General features: G+C 35.7%; 1 protein-coding gene across 2 annotated transcripts in view; it reads left to right on the top strand.

Moving 5' to 3' along the window:
• Window positions 1-18,255, top strand: part of LOC149573218 (pleckstrin homology (PH) domain-containing protein) — a 380,091-nt gene extending 361,836 nt beyond the window's left edge. The window contains exons 62-65 of one of the 2 annotated variants that reach the window (XM_089814397.1): window positions 211-486; window positions 16,737-16,789; window positions 16,970-17,067; window positions 17,228-18,255. In XM_089814397.1, coding sequence (XP_089670523.1) covers window positions 211-486; window positions 16,737-16,789; window positions 16,970-17,067; window positions 17,228-17,250 — 450 coding nt within the window. In that variant the 3' untranslated portion in view covers window positions 17,251-18,255. Of the gene's footprint in view, window positions 1-210; window positions 487-16,736; window positions 16,790-16,969; window positions 17,079-17,227 lie in introns of both variants that reach the window. The other variant, XM_089814396.1, reaches the window with a different exon arrangement.
• The last annotated feature ends 1,101 nt before the right edge of the window (window positions 18,256-19,356 follow it).

Here is a 19,356-nt window from a genome sequence, read left to right as displayed (position 1 = left end):
TGCATGATTCTCTATATTAGTTCTCTCTCTTTCTAGCTCTTCTGATCCCAGCTTGCAGTGAGCATGCAAGAGGGATTGGGCAATGCATAAATTTTCTTGAAGAAATGGTGTTTAATAGATAGAAAGTTAGATAGGTGGAGTATTATAACTGATAGGATCATAGGAGTGTAATATGCTTTTTTAGCTCACAATGTCGTTTTCTGGTGACAGACACAAGTTGGTCAAGGAAATTCTACTTACTTACCACAAGTAAAAACTAAAGGAAACTCAGAGCAAGAATTTGTTGACGTCATGGGCAGAGAAGCAGAGGCAAGCTCTCAACATAAAGCTAGTGACATAAGTGACTTGTCGAACCAGAGAATATTACTACAGATTGGGTCCAAAAATAACCCAGATGACAATTTCAGAGCGCATAGTATTAGTTTCCAGAACATTTGGAACAGTGAACGGGATTCAAGATTCCGATGTGTTTTTTTTCCCCAAATGGTATGTGATAACTTGATTAAAACAACACAGCCATTTTTTATTTTACTGCATTATGTGTTCAGGCATTTTTCTCCTGTCTGGAGTTCTATTATCAGCTACATTTTTTCTTATTCGAGTAAATACTTAAAGTACATTTGTGAAAGGGAAAAAATCCCATTTGAAAGGTCAGAAACTAGAATGGTGGGTCTTTTGTTGTCAGGAAATCAAAAAGAAAAGTGGAAATTGAAGACCTGCAATAGAGTTTTCATTTATGCTATACAAAAAAAGTGATAGAAATCCAAAACCATTAACTATTAAAGACAATTCGTTTGTATTTAGCTGCCCTTTTTCTGTTATAATTGCAACTCAGACTCAGATACACTCTTCTAATCATTGACTCATCTGTGAAGATTCGACATAATTTCTTTCATTAACTCTTCTACATTGTTACCAAACAATTGAAGGTTTCTCCTACATGTACTTGCTTTCTTTTCTTTTCCAACTAATTTTTATATACATTGTTTTTCCATTCCTCCTCCTAGCTTTTTGAGTGTCTATGTAACAACACTGAAGGGAAGGTGCACAGAGGTAATGCTCGGGTAATATTTTCGATGCTAACAGCAAATGTTAATATATTTTTTCTTTCTTATAACATAGGAGGTATACTTTGTGTACAATCCATTTATAAATCTGTTCTCTATGGTGTTTCCTTTCCACTTGAATTTCCTCTTTTTTCACACCATGGGGGATGGATATAGCCATTATAAATATTCTATCTACTACTAAGATTTAGTCATTCTACTTATGCATTTGTCGATAAATCTGTCATATGAACTTTGTAATAGATTTTTTAGTACTGATAAGGACATTGTTCTTGATGAAAGCACTCTTTGTGCATTATAGACTAGACACTTTTTGCAAATCACATATTTGTGTAGTACCATTGTTTTATAACCTAATAGATTTCATTTATGATATATTTTCATGTCTACTTAGATTCTTCGAGCATACTTTTTGTATCTTTTTTAGTTTTAGTTGTACCCATGTCATCTGCAAGCCTATTATCATGGAATTTATAGAGGATTTTATATTAAAGATGATCTTGACAAGAAATCATGTATTGTCCCCTTTTTCATGAGCAATGGAGTTCAAAGGAATTAGCCTATTCCTGATCCTTGTAGGCTAATGGGACTTGATAAGAGGATTGTGTGGCAATTACCCAATTGCTTGGTTGGCTCATTTCTTGGTCATATGAAGGTTTTCCTATTATCACCATGGATGTTTCTAATTTTGGAAACCTTATTTTATGTTATAATGTTATATTGCACTTTAGGAGTTGGGATATATTTTATAATTATAAAGTGCAAAATTAAAATAATAAAATAATATTATAATATTCCTTCTAGAAGGTGACTTCAGAAAGTTCTAGAAGGAGGCCGACCTATTGAGGAAAAAGAATAAATAGGCATCGAGGGCTCATTGTCTATCATCCAGATGATTTGTTGTTGTTGTTTGTTCTTGATGGTTGTGGAGCCTAGGGTTTCTGCAGTTGTCTTTGGCCATTGAGAACGAAAACTCTCAATTGGTACGCAATTTTGAGGGTGTGAAATATCACTTGAATTATTGGAGTTGGGAGAAAGTTACTTCAGACTTTCTATTTGAGCTTCATTGGTTAAAACTTAGTGGCCTTTGGCCAAGTTTTTGTATGGTTTGATTTGGAGCATTGCTGGAGACAATTTGTAATTGAAATCTTCATTCTTGGAGGTTGATTTGCATTGTGCATACTCAGATTCAGATTTGAGTCCATCCAGATTCTCATGGCAGTGTATTGAGTCCAACAATTTCATTCATTGAAGCCCTTATGTGCATCGATTCTCTTCTTTCATTGGGGCACACCATTGGTGGAAGCCTTGTGTTGGTTTGTGGTAACTGGAAAGTGCATTTGGAGGCATTTCGGTGCCCCTGTTATCAGATTACAGTCACAGTTGCTGCAGACAAGGATACCACATTTTTGTTCATAGAGGCTCCTAGAGCCATCGACTTCATGCTCTAAAGGTGGCACTTGGTTCACAAAGGAGTGGAGATCATTTTAGGTGCTTGTGTTGGCATTTGGAGGCAGCCAATAATTTATTAAAAATTATCTTCTCCAAAACAGGGGCGGCAGCTAGAGAGGCACGACTTGGGCACTTGAGGAGGTTATTTTCTGTGGAGTTGTATTGCAATTCATCTACTCTCTAAGGCGACTTCATATACCAAGTTTTATGTGTATTTTCATAGTTGCATATCACTATAGAGTGCTGTTGTAAATGTCATTCCATATCAGACCTATCATTCATGAATAGATACATCATTCATTGTTGTATTTCTTGCAGTGGTATCAGCAATCCATGGCTTTAGTTGTATTTAGTGATGCATGTGATTAGCGTACTGCTGTAGGGGAGTATTGAAGTTAGATTTTAGTATTGCATTTAGTTTTCATTGGCATCTGTAGGTGCATATTACTTTACCAGCAATCATCATATTTTGATATCTTTCTAAATGCCAAGAGTCTTGGCTAACTTAGTATGAACATTGTATTGGATACTACTTCTCAATCAAGGAGATACAATTGCTGGTCATTAATAGTTGTCTTTGCGCATTATTACATCATTTATTATCAGCCAGTTAGTTTGGATACCAACTGTTTGTTAAAATACCAGTTGGCTGTAGGTGATGATTTTTCATGATTAGAACTCATATATGCATTCAATATTGCCAAAATTAGTTGCACATTTATGTTAGGTCATTGTTTAGACAATCTAGAGTCTTCTTGTAAGTATTCTCATTGATGCAAATTGAAGAAAAGAGTCATTAAAGCAAACTGAAAAGTTATATCAGTCATATGACTCTTGTATGCAAAGTGTTTGACAAAATTTCTTGAGCCTTCAATCAAAAGTTTTCAATCAGATTTGAGTAGGTTCATTACAAATCACTTGCCTATGATGTAATTACTAATAACCATGTTTGGTTATGGCTCTAACAACACCACTTATTCAAGCATTTCACATTTCAACAAACACTTGGTAGCCAACCCAATCATCACCAAATATATGGTATTTATAACTCCAAAACACAATATCGGAAAATGCAACAATTGTTCACAAATTCAGTTAACGTTATCCTTATATATTGCTCAAATAAATATCAAGCACTGGTATATAAATCTGACATGTGAATTTGTACATCTAAATCCGAAGCAACAAATGGCTGACAACAAATTCTGAATTTATTCATTAACTTACTATGCTTAAGACAATATGCTGCAACAATTCATCAGTGCTGAAAATAGAGGATTACACCAAATAGATATTGAATCTGTTAGTAGCAGCCTTTTAAAAATCAGAACGCAGGCCTCTAAATTCCAATGCATCCCACTCTTATTTCATTCGTAGACCCTATCAGATAAAACACAGGTCTACTGTTATGCACGCTAGAAGGAAAGGGAATGTCTCCAGCTTCCAAGAAGCATTAACCGGGCCAAGAAATAACAAAACACTACCACAGATAAGAAAACAGCAGCCCAAAACATGAACAGAAATTTTCCCACTTCTAACAATAACAAAGAGCTCCAACTCTTAAATAGTATGCCATAGTAGAGAAGTAAACAATTCTGCAATTGCATAGATAATTCAAGGAGAGTCAGTCTCCAGGAAAGATCGCCAAACCCTTATACCTCAGCAAGGGTAAAGGGAAACAACTCAAAAAAGCTTCACAAGCAACAAAAGCAAATACTTAATCGGGTGCTATTCTCAACAAATGGGCTCGTATTTATAATAATCCTTTAATGGCACAAGTTTCCCAACTGAAACTCCACTTAGTAAGCTTCCACAACACATCATTATTTTATAACATTCCATAAAGTATATTATATAATTAATTAATTTCCTTTGGCTCCCAAAAATGACCTTTTCAACCATATCATAATATTCTCATACACAAGGCCATCGGTTCTTGTGCCCAAGATTTAAAACTTTCCAAACCAATTCCAAGGAGCTATGACATTGAGGTGGCCAATGTACAATACCGGCGAAATAGAAACCTCGGCATATTTGGATGAATAATAATAATAATTCACTCGTCTTGTGAAAACAACTGAAGAAGCATTAGAATCAAAATTTGACAACACAGGAGTGTTCCTGATGAAGAAAAACAATGTATGAACCTGATGTGGTGACTTACTAAAAATAGATGCTCTGTTGAAGATTTTTAGATCCTAGACTAGAAGCCCAAAATAGAAACTGAGAGCATTACTCAACTCCTCTAACTCAACTGAGCTCATCGGAACCAACTGTTGACTTACTTTAAATAGTAAGTCCCTCAAATGGAGTCAAAACACACCATAGGCTACTAGAAAGCCTATAACCCCACAACTGAGACCCTAAAATCCCACTGTCAGCTCACGAGGGTTGGGATAGTGAACTAACCAAGCCAACTCCAAGAACTTGCTAAAATTAGGGACATTACAGTCCTCCCTCCCTAAAATTTCTTGTCCCAGAGCAATCCCAGAGAAAAATGAACATCATAATCCACCTAGATCCCAAGGGTAGAACTACACACTACAAGCTACAAAAGTAGCAACAACACCCAATAATTGATATCAATGATAGAATCATTTGGAAACTGACTATAGGCGCTAATGGTGGTAATAACTCATCGTAACTCAATCCAACTAAAATACCAACTCTATCAACATCTGAGTCCCTATTAAACTGGCACTCGCAGCCATCTGCAATGTGGAGATGATAACAACCATAAGTGCCTAAATCACTATCACCAAATCCAACTTGTGATAAACTGTCTTGGGTGTGCAAATACTGCAAGTGGTCTATCTTGCAGCTATCGGCCCCATTTGCAAAAGATGGTGCTAACCCATCCCATAATGGATGGTATAAATCTAGAGCCAACCCACACCGAAGTGAGACCGAATCCTCTACCTGTGGATCAAAAGAGAAGTGATGAGTACTCACAATGTAATTCCGATAAAAATACCCAATCTCTGTCAAGGGCTCATCAATATCAAACTAGGAATCAGGAGATTTCTCCAATCTCTAATTCTAAACTACTGAGTGTAGGATCCTAAGCAACCCTCTTATCATACCCAACCAAAAAATCCTTGTTGGGAAGCATTGTAGCCAAGGTCTCTACAATCTTCCTCACCAATTGTCATATAGCACATGAGCTCCGAATGAGAGTACCCTCTAATACTCTATATGAATCCTCCCACAAATCCGAAGTCCAAAGCAAATACACCATGAATGACTCAGTACAATAGAAATTATAAGTGAAAGCATCATCCTTCTCTCCCACAATCAACAATTGATCCCTGGGAAAATGTGGCATAGTAGGAGTCACACTGCAGTCCTCAACTGATGCTTTCTCCTCTTCCGTACCTACTACACCCATATCATAAGCGGATGTGACTTCCACATCATCACAACCTTCATCCCAACTATGGAAGCAAACTCACCAACCACAAAATGCAACCAAACATGGTTTGGGGCTAGTGTCGACTATACCCACTCCAACTCCACAGTAACCGTGACTATGACTCCTAAAGAGCCAACTGAGTACACTAAAGAGAGTCCATAGTCACCTCAAGCTCTTGGGTGAGCTCAACCACCTCCTATTTTTTCCCTAACAATATCTCATAACAAGTGCTACCCCACTCTAGAAGGTAATCCCTGTCAACAACTAACTATGAATAATAATGCTTCAAGAGTATGATAGCCTCTCGAAGCGCATGAACCCCTTCTAGGGAAAGAGTACTATCACTATACTCATCTGACAATGGAGCACCCCAACCAGATGCAGCTAGCATCTGACAGATAGCATCACGATGCTCCAGAGTTGAAGTGATGTCACTATCACTCACCTTCAGCTAACTAGTCACATTTTGCCTCTATAACCCCTAGCTCCTCTACAAGCACACTGCCTCACTATCTCCACTGTGGTAGGAAACTGAATCAGTACTACTCATCACATGTATGTTATTGTCCTCTCACACCTCTCCAATCGAGATACAAATACTCGGTATCTCAACCAACACTTCCTTTAGAGAAGTGGAAGCCCTCAACTCAAGTTCCCCCTCAATAGAGAGTCCTTGTAAATCCTGATCACGAGACCCATCCAAAACCTCCCCGGATTCATCACTTGATACCTAGCAAGGTATATCATACCCGGTGCAGCTCATAACATCATCAATAAATCATCAGAGGTGTCCATACTCTTTGGATCCACATTTCCTAACAAATTCTCAACTACCATCATCTGACTCTGCACACATGACTCAACTTCAAGTTTTGAATCAATAATGCTAGAGCATGATCCAACATCGACTGACTCCGTTGTAACACCCAAATCAATATCAAAACTAGATGACTCCATATATGTATTGGCCCCTCCTGACGAAGATGTTACCTCCCACCCTAGAGCAACATTACGACAACTAACATATAAATCACCAATAACAATCCCCTCGAGAGAGTCCGAACAATCAGTGGTAACAACAGCCTCAATAGCCCCTTCTCTATCTATAGTGACAACTCTTGAATCTTGAACATGTTGCCACTATCCTCTGCTGCCACTAACACAACCACATGTCCTTGTGAATTAAGTCCATCAACACTATAGATAGGACTAGTGGGTGTTGTACTAAATACAGGTATATCAACATTGTGATCACCTATCAAGGAAAACTCAAGCCTCCTTCCATGTGTCCTCGATGTCGGCCTCCTAAAGGCGGAAACCATATACCTCGCTACCCTATCAACCATCTCTAGATCCGATAGTCTCTCCACCAACCTCTGCTGATGAAGATTAAGTTTCTCTATACTCTCCCACAAAGCATTCATTTTTTTGCTAACTTCCTCATTACTCCACTGGCTTCCAAAATTACCATATACCTCGCTGCCCTATCAACTATCTTTGGATCCGATACTCTCTTCGCCAAACTCTGCTAATGAAGATTAAGTATCTCCATACTCTCACAAAGCATTCATTTTTCTGCTAACTTCCTCATTTCTCCACCGGCTTCTAGAACTACCAATCCTCCTATGTCTATCAATGGCTAGAAAACGCTAGAGTGCTGGTCGCTCCAAATGCAACAACAAATCTGAAATAATAAAAAATTTCCTACCCCATAGAATGGCAGGAAACCGCTTTGGTACCACTCTAATAACCCTGTCCAGTTATAGCTCTAACAATACCACTTATTCAAACATTTGATATTTCAACAACATGGCAAACAACCCAGTCATCACTTAATATATGGTATTTATAATTCCATATCGGAAAATGCAATAATTGTTCACAAATTCAGTTAACCTTAGCCTTATACATTGCTCAAATAATTATCAAGCATTGATATATAAATCTACCATGTGATTTGCACATTTAAATCTCAAACAGCAAATGGCTCACAACAAATACTAAATTTATTCATTAACTTACTATGCTTCAGACAATATGCTGCAACAATTGATCAATGCTAAAAAAAGAGAATTACACCAAATAGATATTGAAACTGTTCGTAGCAATCTTCTAAAAATCAAAACGCAGGCCTTTAAATTCCAACGCAGCATGCTCTTATTTCATTTGTAGCCCCTATTGGATAAAACGCGGGCCTTCTATTATGCACACTGGAAGTAAAGGGAAAGTCTCCAGCCTCCAAGAAGCAATAACAAGGCCAAGAAATATCAAAACGTTGCCACAGATAAGAAAATGGCAGCCCGAAACATGCACAACAATTTTCCCAATTCCACCAATGAAAAAGAACTCCAACTTCTCATAAACAGGATGCCACAGTAGAGAAATAAGCAATTGCAATGCCTCAACTGCAATTACATAGGTAACTCAAGGAGAATCAGTCTCCAAGCAAGATCACCAAACCCTTATAACTCAGTAAGAGTAAAGGGAAAAAACTCAGAAAAGCTTCACAAGCAACAAACAAAAATAATTAATCAGGTATTTTTCTCAACAAATTGGCTCGTATTAATAGTCCTTTAATGGCACAAGTTTCCCAAATAAAACTCCACTTAAGAAGCTTCCATGACACAACATTATTTTATAACATGCCATATAATATATTATCTAATCAATTAATTTCTTTTGGCTCCCAAAACATCCTTTGCAACCATATTATAGTATTCTCACACACAAGACCATCGTTTCTTGTGCCCAAGATTTAAAACTTTCCAACCCGGTGCCAACGAGCTATGACACTAAGGTAACCAATGTACAATACCAGCAAAATAGCAATAATAGCATATTTAGATGAATAATAATAATTCACCTGTCTTGCGAAAACAACTGAAAAAGCATTAGAATCGAAATCTAACAACACAAGAGTGATCCTAATGAAGAAAAATAATGAAAGAACCTGATGGGGTGACTTACTAAAAATAGATGCTCTATCTAAGATTCTTGGAGCCCAAACCAAAAGCCTGAAATAAAAACTGAGAGCATCACTCAACTCCTCTAACTCAATTGATCTTATCAGAACCGACTGTTGATTTACTATAAATAATAAGTCCCTCAAATGGATCCAAAACACACCGTAGGCTGTTAGAAAGCCTATAACCCCACAACTGAGACCCTCAAATCCCTCTGTCAGCTCACAAGGGTCGCAATGGTGAACTGACAAAGCCAACTGCAAGAACCTATTAAAAATGGGGACATTACATATGATTTGCTTGTTTCTTTGCAAGTTAATCCTTGAGACTTGCTTTTTTAGTCTAATAGATTATCCTCGAAATGGAGCACCAGTTCTTTTGTTTCCTTCATCTGGTTTGTAGATGAATTTTGTTTGAATCATTAGACAATAAGAACCTTTTTGGTTGCTTGTTGCTAGTTTACTCTCCTTTGGGCAAGAAATTTAGTGATGGATATTAGTTTTACATCTAGATTTCAAAATTGCTGCAATTAAGCCCATGTTCACATTATTTGATTACACAATCTCTTGTTGACAGTTTGTGATTAAAATTAGGGAATCTCAACATTCCATTGTTTAGTTTCTACTTTTGGATGCCCTCAATTTTACAACTTCCAAATAATGTTGCTCCTATGAAGTTTCGCTTGTTTTTTTTGTGTATCATTAATGATGCCAAAGAGCAATTCTAATTCCAAGACCATAATCAATACTTGACAACATATTACTTATTAATTAGTTTTGGGTTGCTTAACCCAACATCAATTTCAATGTCAACGCTTGACTTGACACAAATACTAGATCCCTTGGGCATCAACAACCTCACCACGCATGCTTCCTCTTTCCCTACCCTTGAGGGACTACAACCTTCTTATGAGTTTAGAGGCCCAAACTGATCTTGTCTACTTGATGCAATTGCTAAAAGGACAAACTATCACATCAAGACCAATTATTTTCTCTTATATAATAAGGCTATAGTTCTACATGGCTCTATTGATGTGGGGATGGAGTCGCGTTTTCTTGTTTTGTGATGCTTTTCCTTATTTTCAATTTTTTGTAGACTGTAACCCATGAAGTCCTACTTTGCAATGATATATTGAGATATCTCGTAAGACCCAGGGAGCTGGAAGTGTTAATTCCATAACTCTAATATATCATATTAGTCTGATTACAGATCGTATGGATTTGTTCTTGCATGAAATGGAGGCCTATATAAAATTGTAATTATCCTAGTGGTAATCGGTGTCTCCTATAGGCATTATTGTCAAAGGTAATCTTTATCATTTTAGTTATTTTGTTCACTAACTAAAGTCCTCTCCAATAGCTACCGATTTGAAGGAATCAAATAGAGGCCGACCTAGGGAGGGACATGTCCCGTCTAGGGACATGCCCCTTGGTTGCCATATTTATGTAGGTTATTATTGTGGATAAAGGACACACGAAATTCATATGGTCTACTCCTTTAGCAATGCTGACCTATCCGAATTATTGCAAAGATAAAATATTTCCAGAATAGTATTTATACTATTGGTTACACTTCTCTTAAGTCTGATACATAAAAGATCATCTTCAACAAGTAGATAAAAGGCATTGAGAAGTTTGGTTGTTCAAAATTTGCAGAAGCTTTACATGGTATCAAAGCTCTAGTAGTTGAACCTAGGCTCTACAAATTGACAATCAAATTTAAATATCTAGCAACATCCTTCTATCTTCAAATGGCTAGCACAATTAGACCCGAAGATAGGTTTGATGGAAAAGAACACTTTGTTGCTTGGAAGTTTAGAATTATGATGATTCTTAAAGGCAATGATGTGAAACAATTTGTTGATAAAGAATCCAAGCAACCTAACACTAATCCTCAGAAAACTATTTGGAGTAAAGGGAACAAGAAAGCCATGCAAGTCATATTAGATGGAGTTAAAAAAGAGATAGTACCTATGCTCATGAAACATCAGACAACATTTCATATGATGAATGCATTAATAAATGCATATGAGGTTAACAATGCGACTGGAACCCTTGCACTAAAAAGGCAACTGAATCATATACAGATAAAGAAGCGAGAATCTATGAATTCATACTTCCTAAGGATGCTAGTCTAAGAGATGAACTTGCAAGCATAGAGACCATAATTGAAGACAAAGGGTTAACACTTATGGCTATAGATGGGTTACAGGATTCGTGGGAAACATTCTCACAAGGAGCAAGTGCGAGAGACAATCTTCTAGACTTCAATAGACTTAAAGGAGATTGCCTTCAAGAAGAATCTAGGAAACATAAGAAAGGAGGAAAATTGAAAACTGAAGAAGAAGAACTTCATGATCTCAACACAAATTCCTATAAAAGTAAGAAGCACTTCAAGAAGAAGGGTAATCAAAGAAATGACAAACCTAAGAAAGATTTATCCAAAATAAAATGCTTCGAATGTGAAAAGTTTAGACACTAGAGAATTAATTGCCTTGAGAATACAAAGCAGCAAGTAAATTGTACAAACGTTACTAGGAAAGAAGAAAAATGTGATACTCAGAATCGTGTATTATATTCTGCATTATCAAATGAAGTATCAAGCAAAGCATGGGTAATTGATAGTGGATCATCTCGACACATTACAGGATACAAAGAAGTATTGGATTCAATATCAGAAGAAGTTGATGGCGAAGTTACCATCGGTGATAATTCCTCTCATTCAGTCAAAGGAATTGGGAATTGCACTTTGAAACTGAAGTTAGGTATTTCTCTACATCACAAAAGAGTACTCTATGTACCAAGAGTAAAGAGGAATCTAATATCTGTTACAGCACTTGAAGGTGATGGACATAATGTTGCATTCATGGACGATAAAGTAATGGCATGGTCTAAGAACTCTTCATTTAAGAAATCAAAGTTGATTGGTCAAAGAAAGGGATTCTTGTGTGAATTAAATACAGAACCTAGTCAACCTATTCAAGCCTTAATTCATGAAGCTACTGATATAAACGAAATATGGTACAGAAGGTTAGGACATCTAAATTTCAAAACCTTATCGACTATGGAGAAGATGGTTACTAGTTTGCCTAAGTTGAATAAAATCATTCAAGCATATGCAAAGGATGCGCTCTAGGTAAGAACACCAAAAGTCCATTTCATGATAGCACAAGAAAAACTAAGAATGTTTTGGAATTAGTCCACTTAGATTTATGTAGACCTATGTTTGTTCCTTATCTTGGAGGATTCTGGTACTATATATTGTTTATAGGTGACTTCTCTAAGAAAACTTGGATTTACTTTGTAAAAAATGTAAAGAATCAAAAGAAATCCTTAAGAGATTAAAAGAATTCAAAACCTTAACTAAAAACTTATTAGGGCACAAAATTAAAACTCTTAGGACTAATAATGGAGGGGAATATACTTCAAACTTGTTTAAAGATTTTTGTAAAGAAGCAAGAATTAAGAGGGAGTATATTGTTCCTTATAACCTTCAACAAAACGGGGTAGCAGAAAGGAAGAACAGAACAATTATAGAAGCAGCAAGAGCTATGATATTTGATCAAAATTTAGAATAATATCTTTGGGCAGAAGCCTCTTGTACTGCTGTCTTTAGTCAAAACAGAAGTCCTCACTCTCACCTTAGAGATAAAACTCCTGAAGAAGTCTTTACTAAGGTTAAACCTAATATAAGCCATCTTAGGATATGTGGGTGCCTAGTATATATACATGTTCCGAAAGAAAAGAGAACCAAGTTAGAACCCTCCGGGAGGAAAGTCATTTTTGTCAGGTATAGTGAAACATCTAAAGCATATAGAATTTTCATACCTGGTTAAAAAAACATTGAACTTAGTAGGGATGTAATACTTGAAGAAGATTTAGCATTCAAAACAGCTCTAAGTTCTAAAGATCCCACACATTTACCTAGTTCTGAAGAAAATCGTGAATCTGAGTTTCAGAGGGAAAACATTGTAGAAATTGAAAATGAAATTCAAAATCTTAATCTTGAGAAAACTAGAAATTCTAAGAAAAGACCACTTTGGGCCATTAAGACTATAGAGGAAGCACAAGACTTCGCTACACAATCTGGAACCTTCAGAGAAAGCAAAAGACCCAAAAGATTTTCTAGTTACACAACAAACATGAGTGATTTATCTAAATCAGAACCTACTAATGTTTCAAATGCTATTAAACTTACAGCTTAGAAGGATGCTATGACAAAAGAATACCAATTCATTATAAAGAATGATGTTTGAGAAATTGTTCCAAAGCCTAAAGGAAAATCTGTTGTTTCTTCTAAATGGATATTTAAAATCAAGCATGTTGCTAACGGTAGCATTGAAAAATATAAAGCCAAATTTGTAGTCAAGGGATTCTCTTAAAAAGAGGGAATTGATTATGAAGAAACCTTTGCTCCTATTGCCAGATACACCTCTGTAAGGGCAATCCTAGTAATTTCAGCATTGAAGGGATGGAAAGTATATCAGATGGGTGTGAAAACAACATTTTTGAATGGATAGATTACAGAAGGGGTATATTTGGAACAACTTGAAGGATTTGAAACTCATAACCCTAGTCTTTGTTTGCAAGCTCAAGAAAGCTCTCTATGGGTTGAAACAAGCTCCAAAGGCATGGTATCAAAGAATTGATAAGTATCTCTCCAGTTTAGGATTCTCCAAGAATGAAGTTGATCCAAATCTCTATTATAAAAGGGATAAAGATGATATGATAATTTTGATATTGTATGTTGATGATTTAATAATAACAAGTGATGATCATCTTATAGATCAATGCAAGAAAGATCTAATCAGAGAATTTGAAATGAAAGATTTAGGACTCTTTCATTACTTCCTAGAGAAGTATAGAAAAATTCTGACAGCATCATACTTAATCAAGGGCAGTATACATTAAACATCTTGAAGAGATTTGGAATGTGGAACTGCAAACCTATGTCTTCTCCTCTGGAGACTAATCTACACAAACTTAAGGAAGCAGTTGCAGAATCACCCTACATAGATTTTACTCTTTAGAGACATATGATTGGGTCTCTTATGTACTTGGTAAATACAAGACTTAATATTTGCTATGTTGTTAATGCCTTAAGTCAGTTTATATGTGAGCCAAAGGAGATTCACCTAGTTGTAGTCAAACACATTATGAGATACAAGACACTCTTAACCTTGGACTCAAGTATGAGAAAGTTGAGTTGGACTTTCATGGGTACACAGTCTTAGATTGGGCTAGAAGTGTTACTGATAAGAAAAGCACTTCAGGATGTTGTTTCAGTTTAAGCTCAACAATGATATCTTGGATATGCAGAAAGCAGGCATCTGTAGCACAAAGTTCCACAAAAGCCTCTCGGGAAGCAGTGTGGCTTAGAAAGTTACTTGTTGGATTATTTGGTCAACCCATGAATCCTACCATTATTCATTGTGATAATCAGAGTTTCATCAAGCTTTCTACGAATCCAATTTTTCATGACAGGTCCAAGCATATTGAAATTTCTTACCATTATGTAAGAGATATGGTAGACAGGAATATTGTAAAATTAGAATACATTTGCACTGCAGATCAAACATCAGATATTCTTACCAGACCTCTCTCTCGAGTGAAAATAGATCACTTCAGGAAAAGACTTGGTATGGTTGAATTATAATACATTTGAATTCTTTAAATTATTAATAAAATAATTTTTGTCAAGTTATTGACTGTTATGGGCTTCACCATTTGTATTCATTATCTAAGAGGTGACAATCTCTGAGATAATAAACACTTGTATAAAAGACATTATGAGAGATGATGATCTCTTAGATAATGTGTTGAACAGTAGAGAACTACTATTAGATCTAGATGAATTCAAGATCATATTGTGATGTAAACATTTCTATGTCTATGAGTCACAACTCGGATAAATGAAAAATTTAATCATTCTCCGGATTTTATCTTGTGTTTTGGTAGATCTTAACTCAGGATCATGTTGTGATATAGGACTATCAGGACCTCTGAGTTACAACTTGGATAAATGAAGAATTTAATCATTCTTCTGATTTTATCCTATATGTTGCATTCCATGCAATATTGTTATCACTAGTATAAGTGATGAGTCATATCACAGGTATAGAAATATGACATAGTATCATGTGTATAATGATACTGCATGCTTAGAAGATTCAGATAGATATAGAGTATCAATCATCTTAATTGATGTTGCTAGATATGTTATTTCTCAGTATGATTATCAAGTTAAGAGGGAGTGTTAATTCCATAATTCTGATATATCGTACTGGTCTGATTACAAATCATATGGATTTGTTCTTGCATGAAATGGAGGCCTATATATAATTGTAATTATCCTAGTGGTGATCGGCATCTCCTAGAGGCATTATTGTTTAAGGTTGAACTTTATCATTTTAGTTAGTTTGTTCACTAAATAAAGTCCTCTCCAATAGCCGCCGATTTCAAGGAATCAATTAGAGACCAATCTAGGGAGGGACATGTCCCTTCTAGGGACATGCCCCTTGGTTGCCATATTTATGTAGGTTATTATTGTGGATAAAGGACACACGAAATTCATATGGTCTGCTCCTTTAGCAATACTGCCGTATTCGAATTATTGCAGAGATAAAACATTTCCAGAATAGTATTTATACTATTGGTAACACTTCTTACAAGTCTGATACATAGAAAGAAGATCATCTTCAGCAAGTAGATAAAAGGCATTGAGAAGTTTGGTTGTTCAGAATTTGCAGAAACTTTACAGGAAGTTCTAGTTGCTTCTACTAAAATTGTGACAGACTTCTTCAATGCTTTGTAATGCTGTTGAATTGTATTTGATATCTTTCCACCCACTCAGATAACTTGCTTTTCTTAGTAATACTGTATTATCAGAGTGCCATCTTGGAAAGCTCAAGGACAAATATCCTATAAAACATTTGCAAGTTCCAAAATAATATGTTCAAGTGGTCAAATTCAATTGGTTAAAATGTTGGGCTTTCATTGCGGATCCCAAGTTCAAAGCACCATAGGGAAATCTAATATGAAATTATAATTTTGACTCTTTGTCTTCCATTGTTGGTTTCTAGTGTGGATATAAAATCTAATGTGGATTTTTGAGTTGGTACTCTTGGTACTCCTTTGTTTACTTCTAGGATGGATATCTAAGTTGCTATTTGATGTTAATGCAAACGAGCTATGAATTGATCTTCTTAATGCAAGTAGCTCAGTATCGGTCACATTAGGCTCATCAAGAGCTAAGTATCAGTCTTATTTGTAATCAGTTGGTTGCATGTGCCATGTTTGAAATTTTCAATTAAAAATGTAACCCCAAATTTTTATAATCTCATTCATAGCTAGGGTGTCCATTTTCAAGCCACATTGATCTTTTTATGAATTTCCAGATTTCCCTCATCGTTTTTGTAGTAGACTGATATCCTTCTCAATACAAATACCTTTTGTTGGGTAAGCAAAGTAGACTTCAAACTGCAAAATAATGGACAGTTTCTGTTCAATTATTTGAAATCCTCCAATATAGTTTGAAATTCTTGTCTCTAATCACTCTAAATGTTATCATTATCATTTCAAAATAATCAAAGAGAAGTAGAGTATCTTTGTTTGAATCAGTATTTGGATGATAGTATGAGTTAATTTTTTAATTTAGTTAGTGTCATTGAACTCTGTTTATATGCATGATAATCATGATCATTTTAGTCATTTCATAGTCGAAAATTTTTCTGAAGTTTTCATTGTGATTGACATTGACTACATTTTGTTGATAATAGGAAAAATAAATACATGAGTTAAATTTGTGTGGATTATGACAGTTTTTATCTTGTGGATATTATAGGATGTCCAAGAGAAACAATGCTGCAGTATTTGGCGTCCAGTATGCCCAGAGGGGTAATCTTGTTATTAACTGTCTAGTACTTAAATTTTGTTTTATTTCTTGGTCTTTTGGCAAAGAATGCAATCACTTAAGTTTTTTTAGTTCCTTCAACATATCTTGAACATATTTTTGTTTAGATTTTCACCAGTTGCAATAACATAAATTGCTATGAATCTCTATTATCTTTTTCCCAGATTCATCTCAATTGGGGATATTGCTCATGTTGGGAAACACTCACCAACAGTTGCTGTTGTTTACCGATACGACAAGAAAGCATTTGCTTTGCCTACAGGTTTTGATCTGGTAAGGCGGTGTTTTTCTAATGTTCTTCACAAGAATATTAGGAAATATTGACTGCCATATATTCTTTTCACCTAGGCCATATATTTTTAGTTACTCTAGTCTCTAGTATTTCACAAATGCATTTTGAATGTTAAGTATGCATTTAACAGGTATGGAGAAACTACATCAATGACTTTATAAGACCAGTATCCATTTGGGTTCCAAGAGCCCCAGAAGGGTACACATCAATTGGCTGTGTTTCTGTAGCAGGATATATGGAACCAGACTCAAATACTATTTTCTGTGTGCACTCAAGTCTTGTAGAAGAGACTGTGTTTGAAGATGTTCCAGTATGGAATGCCCCAGGCAACTATCCATGGGCATGCTACCTCTATCAAGTTCGTAGTGAGGCTTTGCAATTTGTTGCTCTGCGGCAAAAGAAAGAAGATTCAATGTGGAGGCCTTGCACAATAATCGAAGGTAGAGAACCTTGATGCAAAAGCAGATTCAATGTGGAGGTCTTACACAATAGGTTGAGGACAGGAACCTTTAAAAATGGAATGGATCTGATAATGAAGACCTTGTGCTTTTGTAGGGGAGGCATGGATCCAAATCCATAAGGGAAAAGGAAATCTGAATTGTACATCCTACAGTCTAAGCACAGTCGCATAGGTTGGTCTCATATGATATGAGCAACCTTGCAGTCTACGTGCAATTAGGTACATAGGGTGCCACGTGATGTGGACCCAAAAAAGGCATTGTGTTTTTCTTCTTTTCTCATATGTAATTTTTCTGCTATTAATTAATATATCTTAATTATTAGGAAGCCCATTTGAAACAAACTCTGTAGGGTTTACACAAACAATGGCACTTCCTTTTGCCTGGTCCTAAAGTTGAAGGGCCAGCTGTTCTACCATAGTCCACTTCAAACTTTGAATCCAACGTCTACACAAGGGGTAGCCTGGCCTATCTCTTGAATGGAATCTTGGTAGGATGTATAGCAATTAATTTTCCTTTCAATGTTTTCTAGATCTTCCAGTCATGTCTTCAACATCTTTAAAATGGCAAAATCAGATAAGAGAGTCTGAAATAGCAATTTGATGTAAACCATTTAGGGAGCATAATTTGAAATATCCCAAATGGATATTTGCTCTACAGCTGCTATAATGTTTGAATATATAAATTATATTTTCCTATAGATTTTTCTTTGATCTTATAGAGCTAGATAGAAGTTGCAGAAGAATGTTGTTTTTTTTTGTATTTTTGAAAATAAAGGTATTACAATGAATAAATAATAGTAACTGATAAAATAGAAGTGATAGTAATCATATGCAGCAATGCATGCTAATTTGGAAATGATTCTAAAATCGTACCAATGCAGTCTAATTTATTTCAAATTAGTACCAATACAAATGTACTTCAAAGAAGGTTGACGTGACAAGTTCAAATGATAAAGCCCAAGTTGCTGCAATAAAAAAATCCAGTCTGTTGCAAATAAACACCCCAAAATTTCTCACGTGAGCTGCTATAAGGAAATGTCAAGTTGAACCAAAGTCGCCACCTTCCCTAAAATTCCACTGCCTGCAAAGTGTGACTACAATAGTAGAAATTGATCCTCTACCTTGATCAAATTGTATGCATAAGAACCTTTGAATTTGGTCTTGTTGAGGGCTATGTCCCAACAAATCTACTCTCAGCATTAGGGTTTGCGTCCTAGGTGAGGAATGCTCTTCGGCGTCCAAATAGGTTGAGAAAATGATGAAAGATACTCACCTTTAGGTTACCATCTCTTTATATCCCATCTCCAAGGAAAACCGAATCCTAAAAGAGCCCTAAAGTAGTTTTCATTAGAACTTTATAATATAACATTATTTCCTCAATAAAGGCATTCAAATAGAAGGAAGTCATTACTTTGTTAATGACAAATAACTCCAAGCATCAAATAAGTCCCAACAAGTGATAATCAAATAGTAGAGACTAAGCTCTTTCCAATGAGCTATCACACAAGAAAATCAATCCAAATGGAGCCAAAAAATTCTGTATAACTCCAAAATGGCTAAACACCGCCTTATTTAAATTATTAAAATGCTAACTTAGGAGAATATTTAAAATATATTAAAATATTTCCCAAGTAGCCAAGGAACAATCCAAACACCTCTAAAACATGAAATTGAGTTTGTCACCTACATGTGACTAATGTCGGACAACCTAGGCCAACTAGTAGTTTCACCCTCAAATCTAGGGATACTCCTAAAAAATAGGAAACACACCCAAATCTCCTAAAATTGAGACTAAGGGA

Source organism: Cupressus sempervirens, chromosome 2, assembly GCF_028749045.1.
Source record: "Cupressus sempervirens isolate cs-2001-9-10 chromosome 2, ASM2874904v1, whole genome shotgun sequence".
Taxonomy (NCBI): domain Eukaryota; kingdom Viridiplantae; phylum Streptophyta; class Pinopsida; order Cupressales; family Cupressaceae; genus Cupressus; species Cupressus sempervirens.
This window is presented reverse-complemented; position numbering and strand designations above follow the sequence as displayed.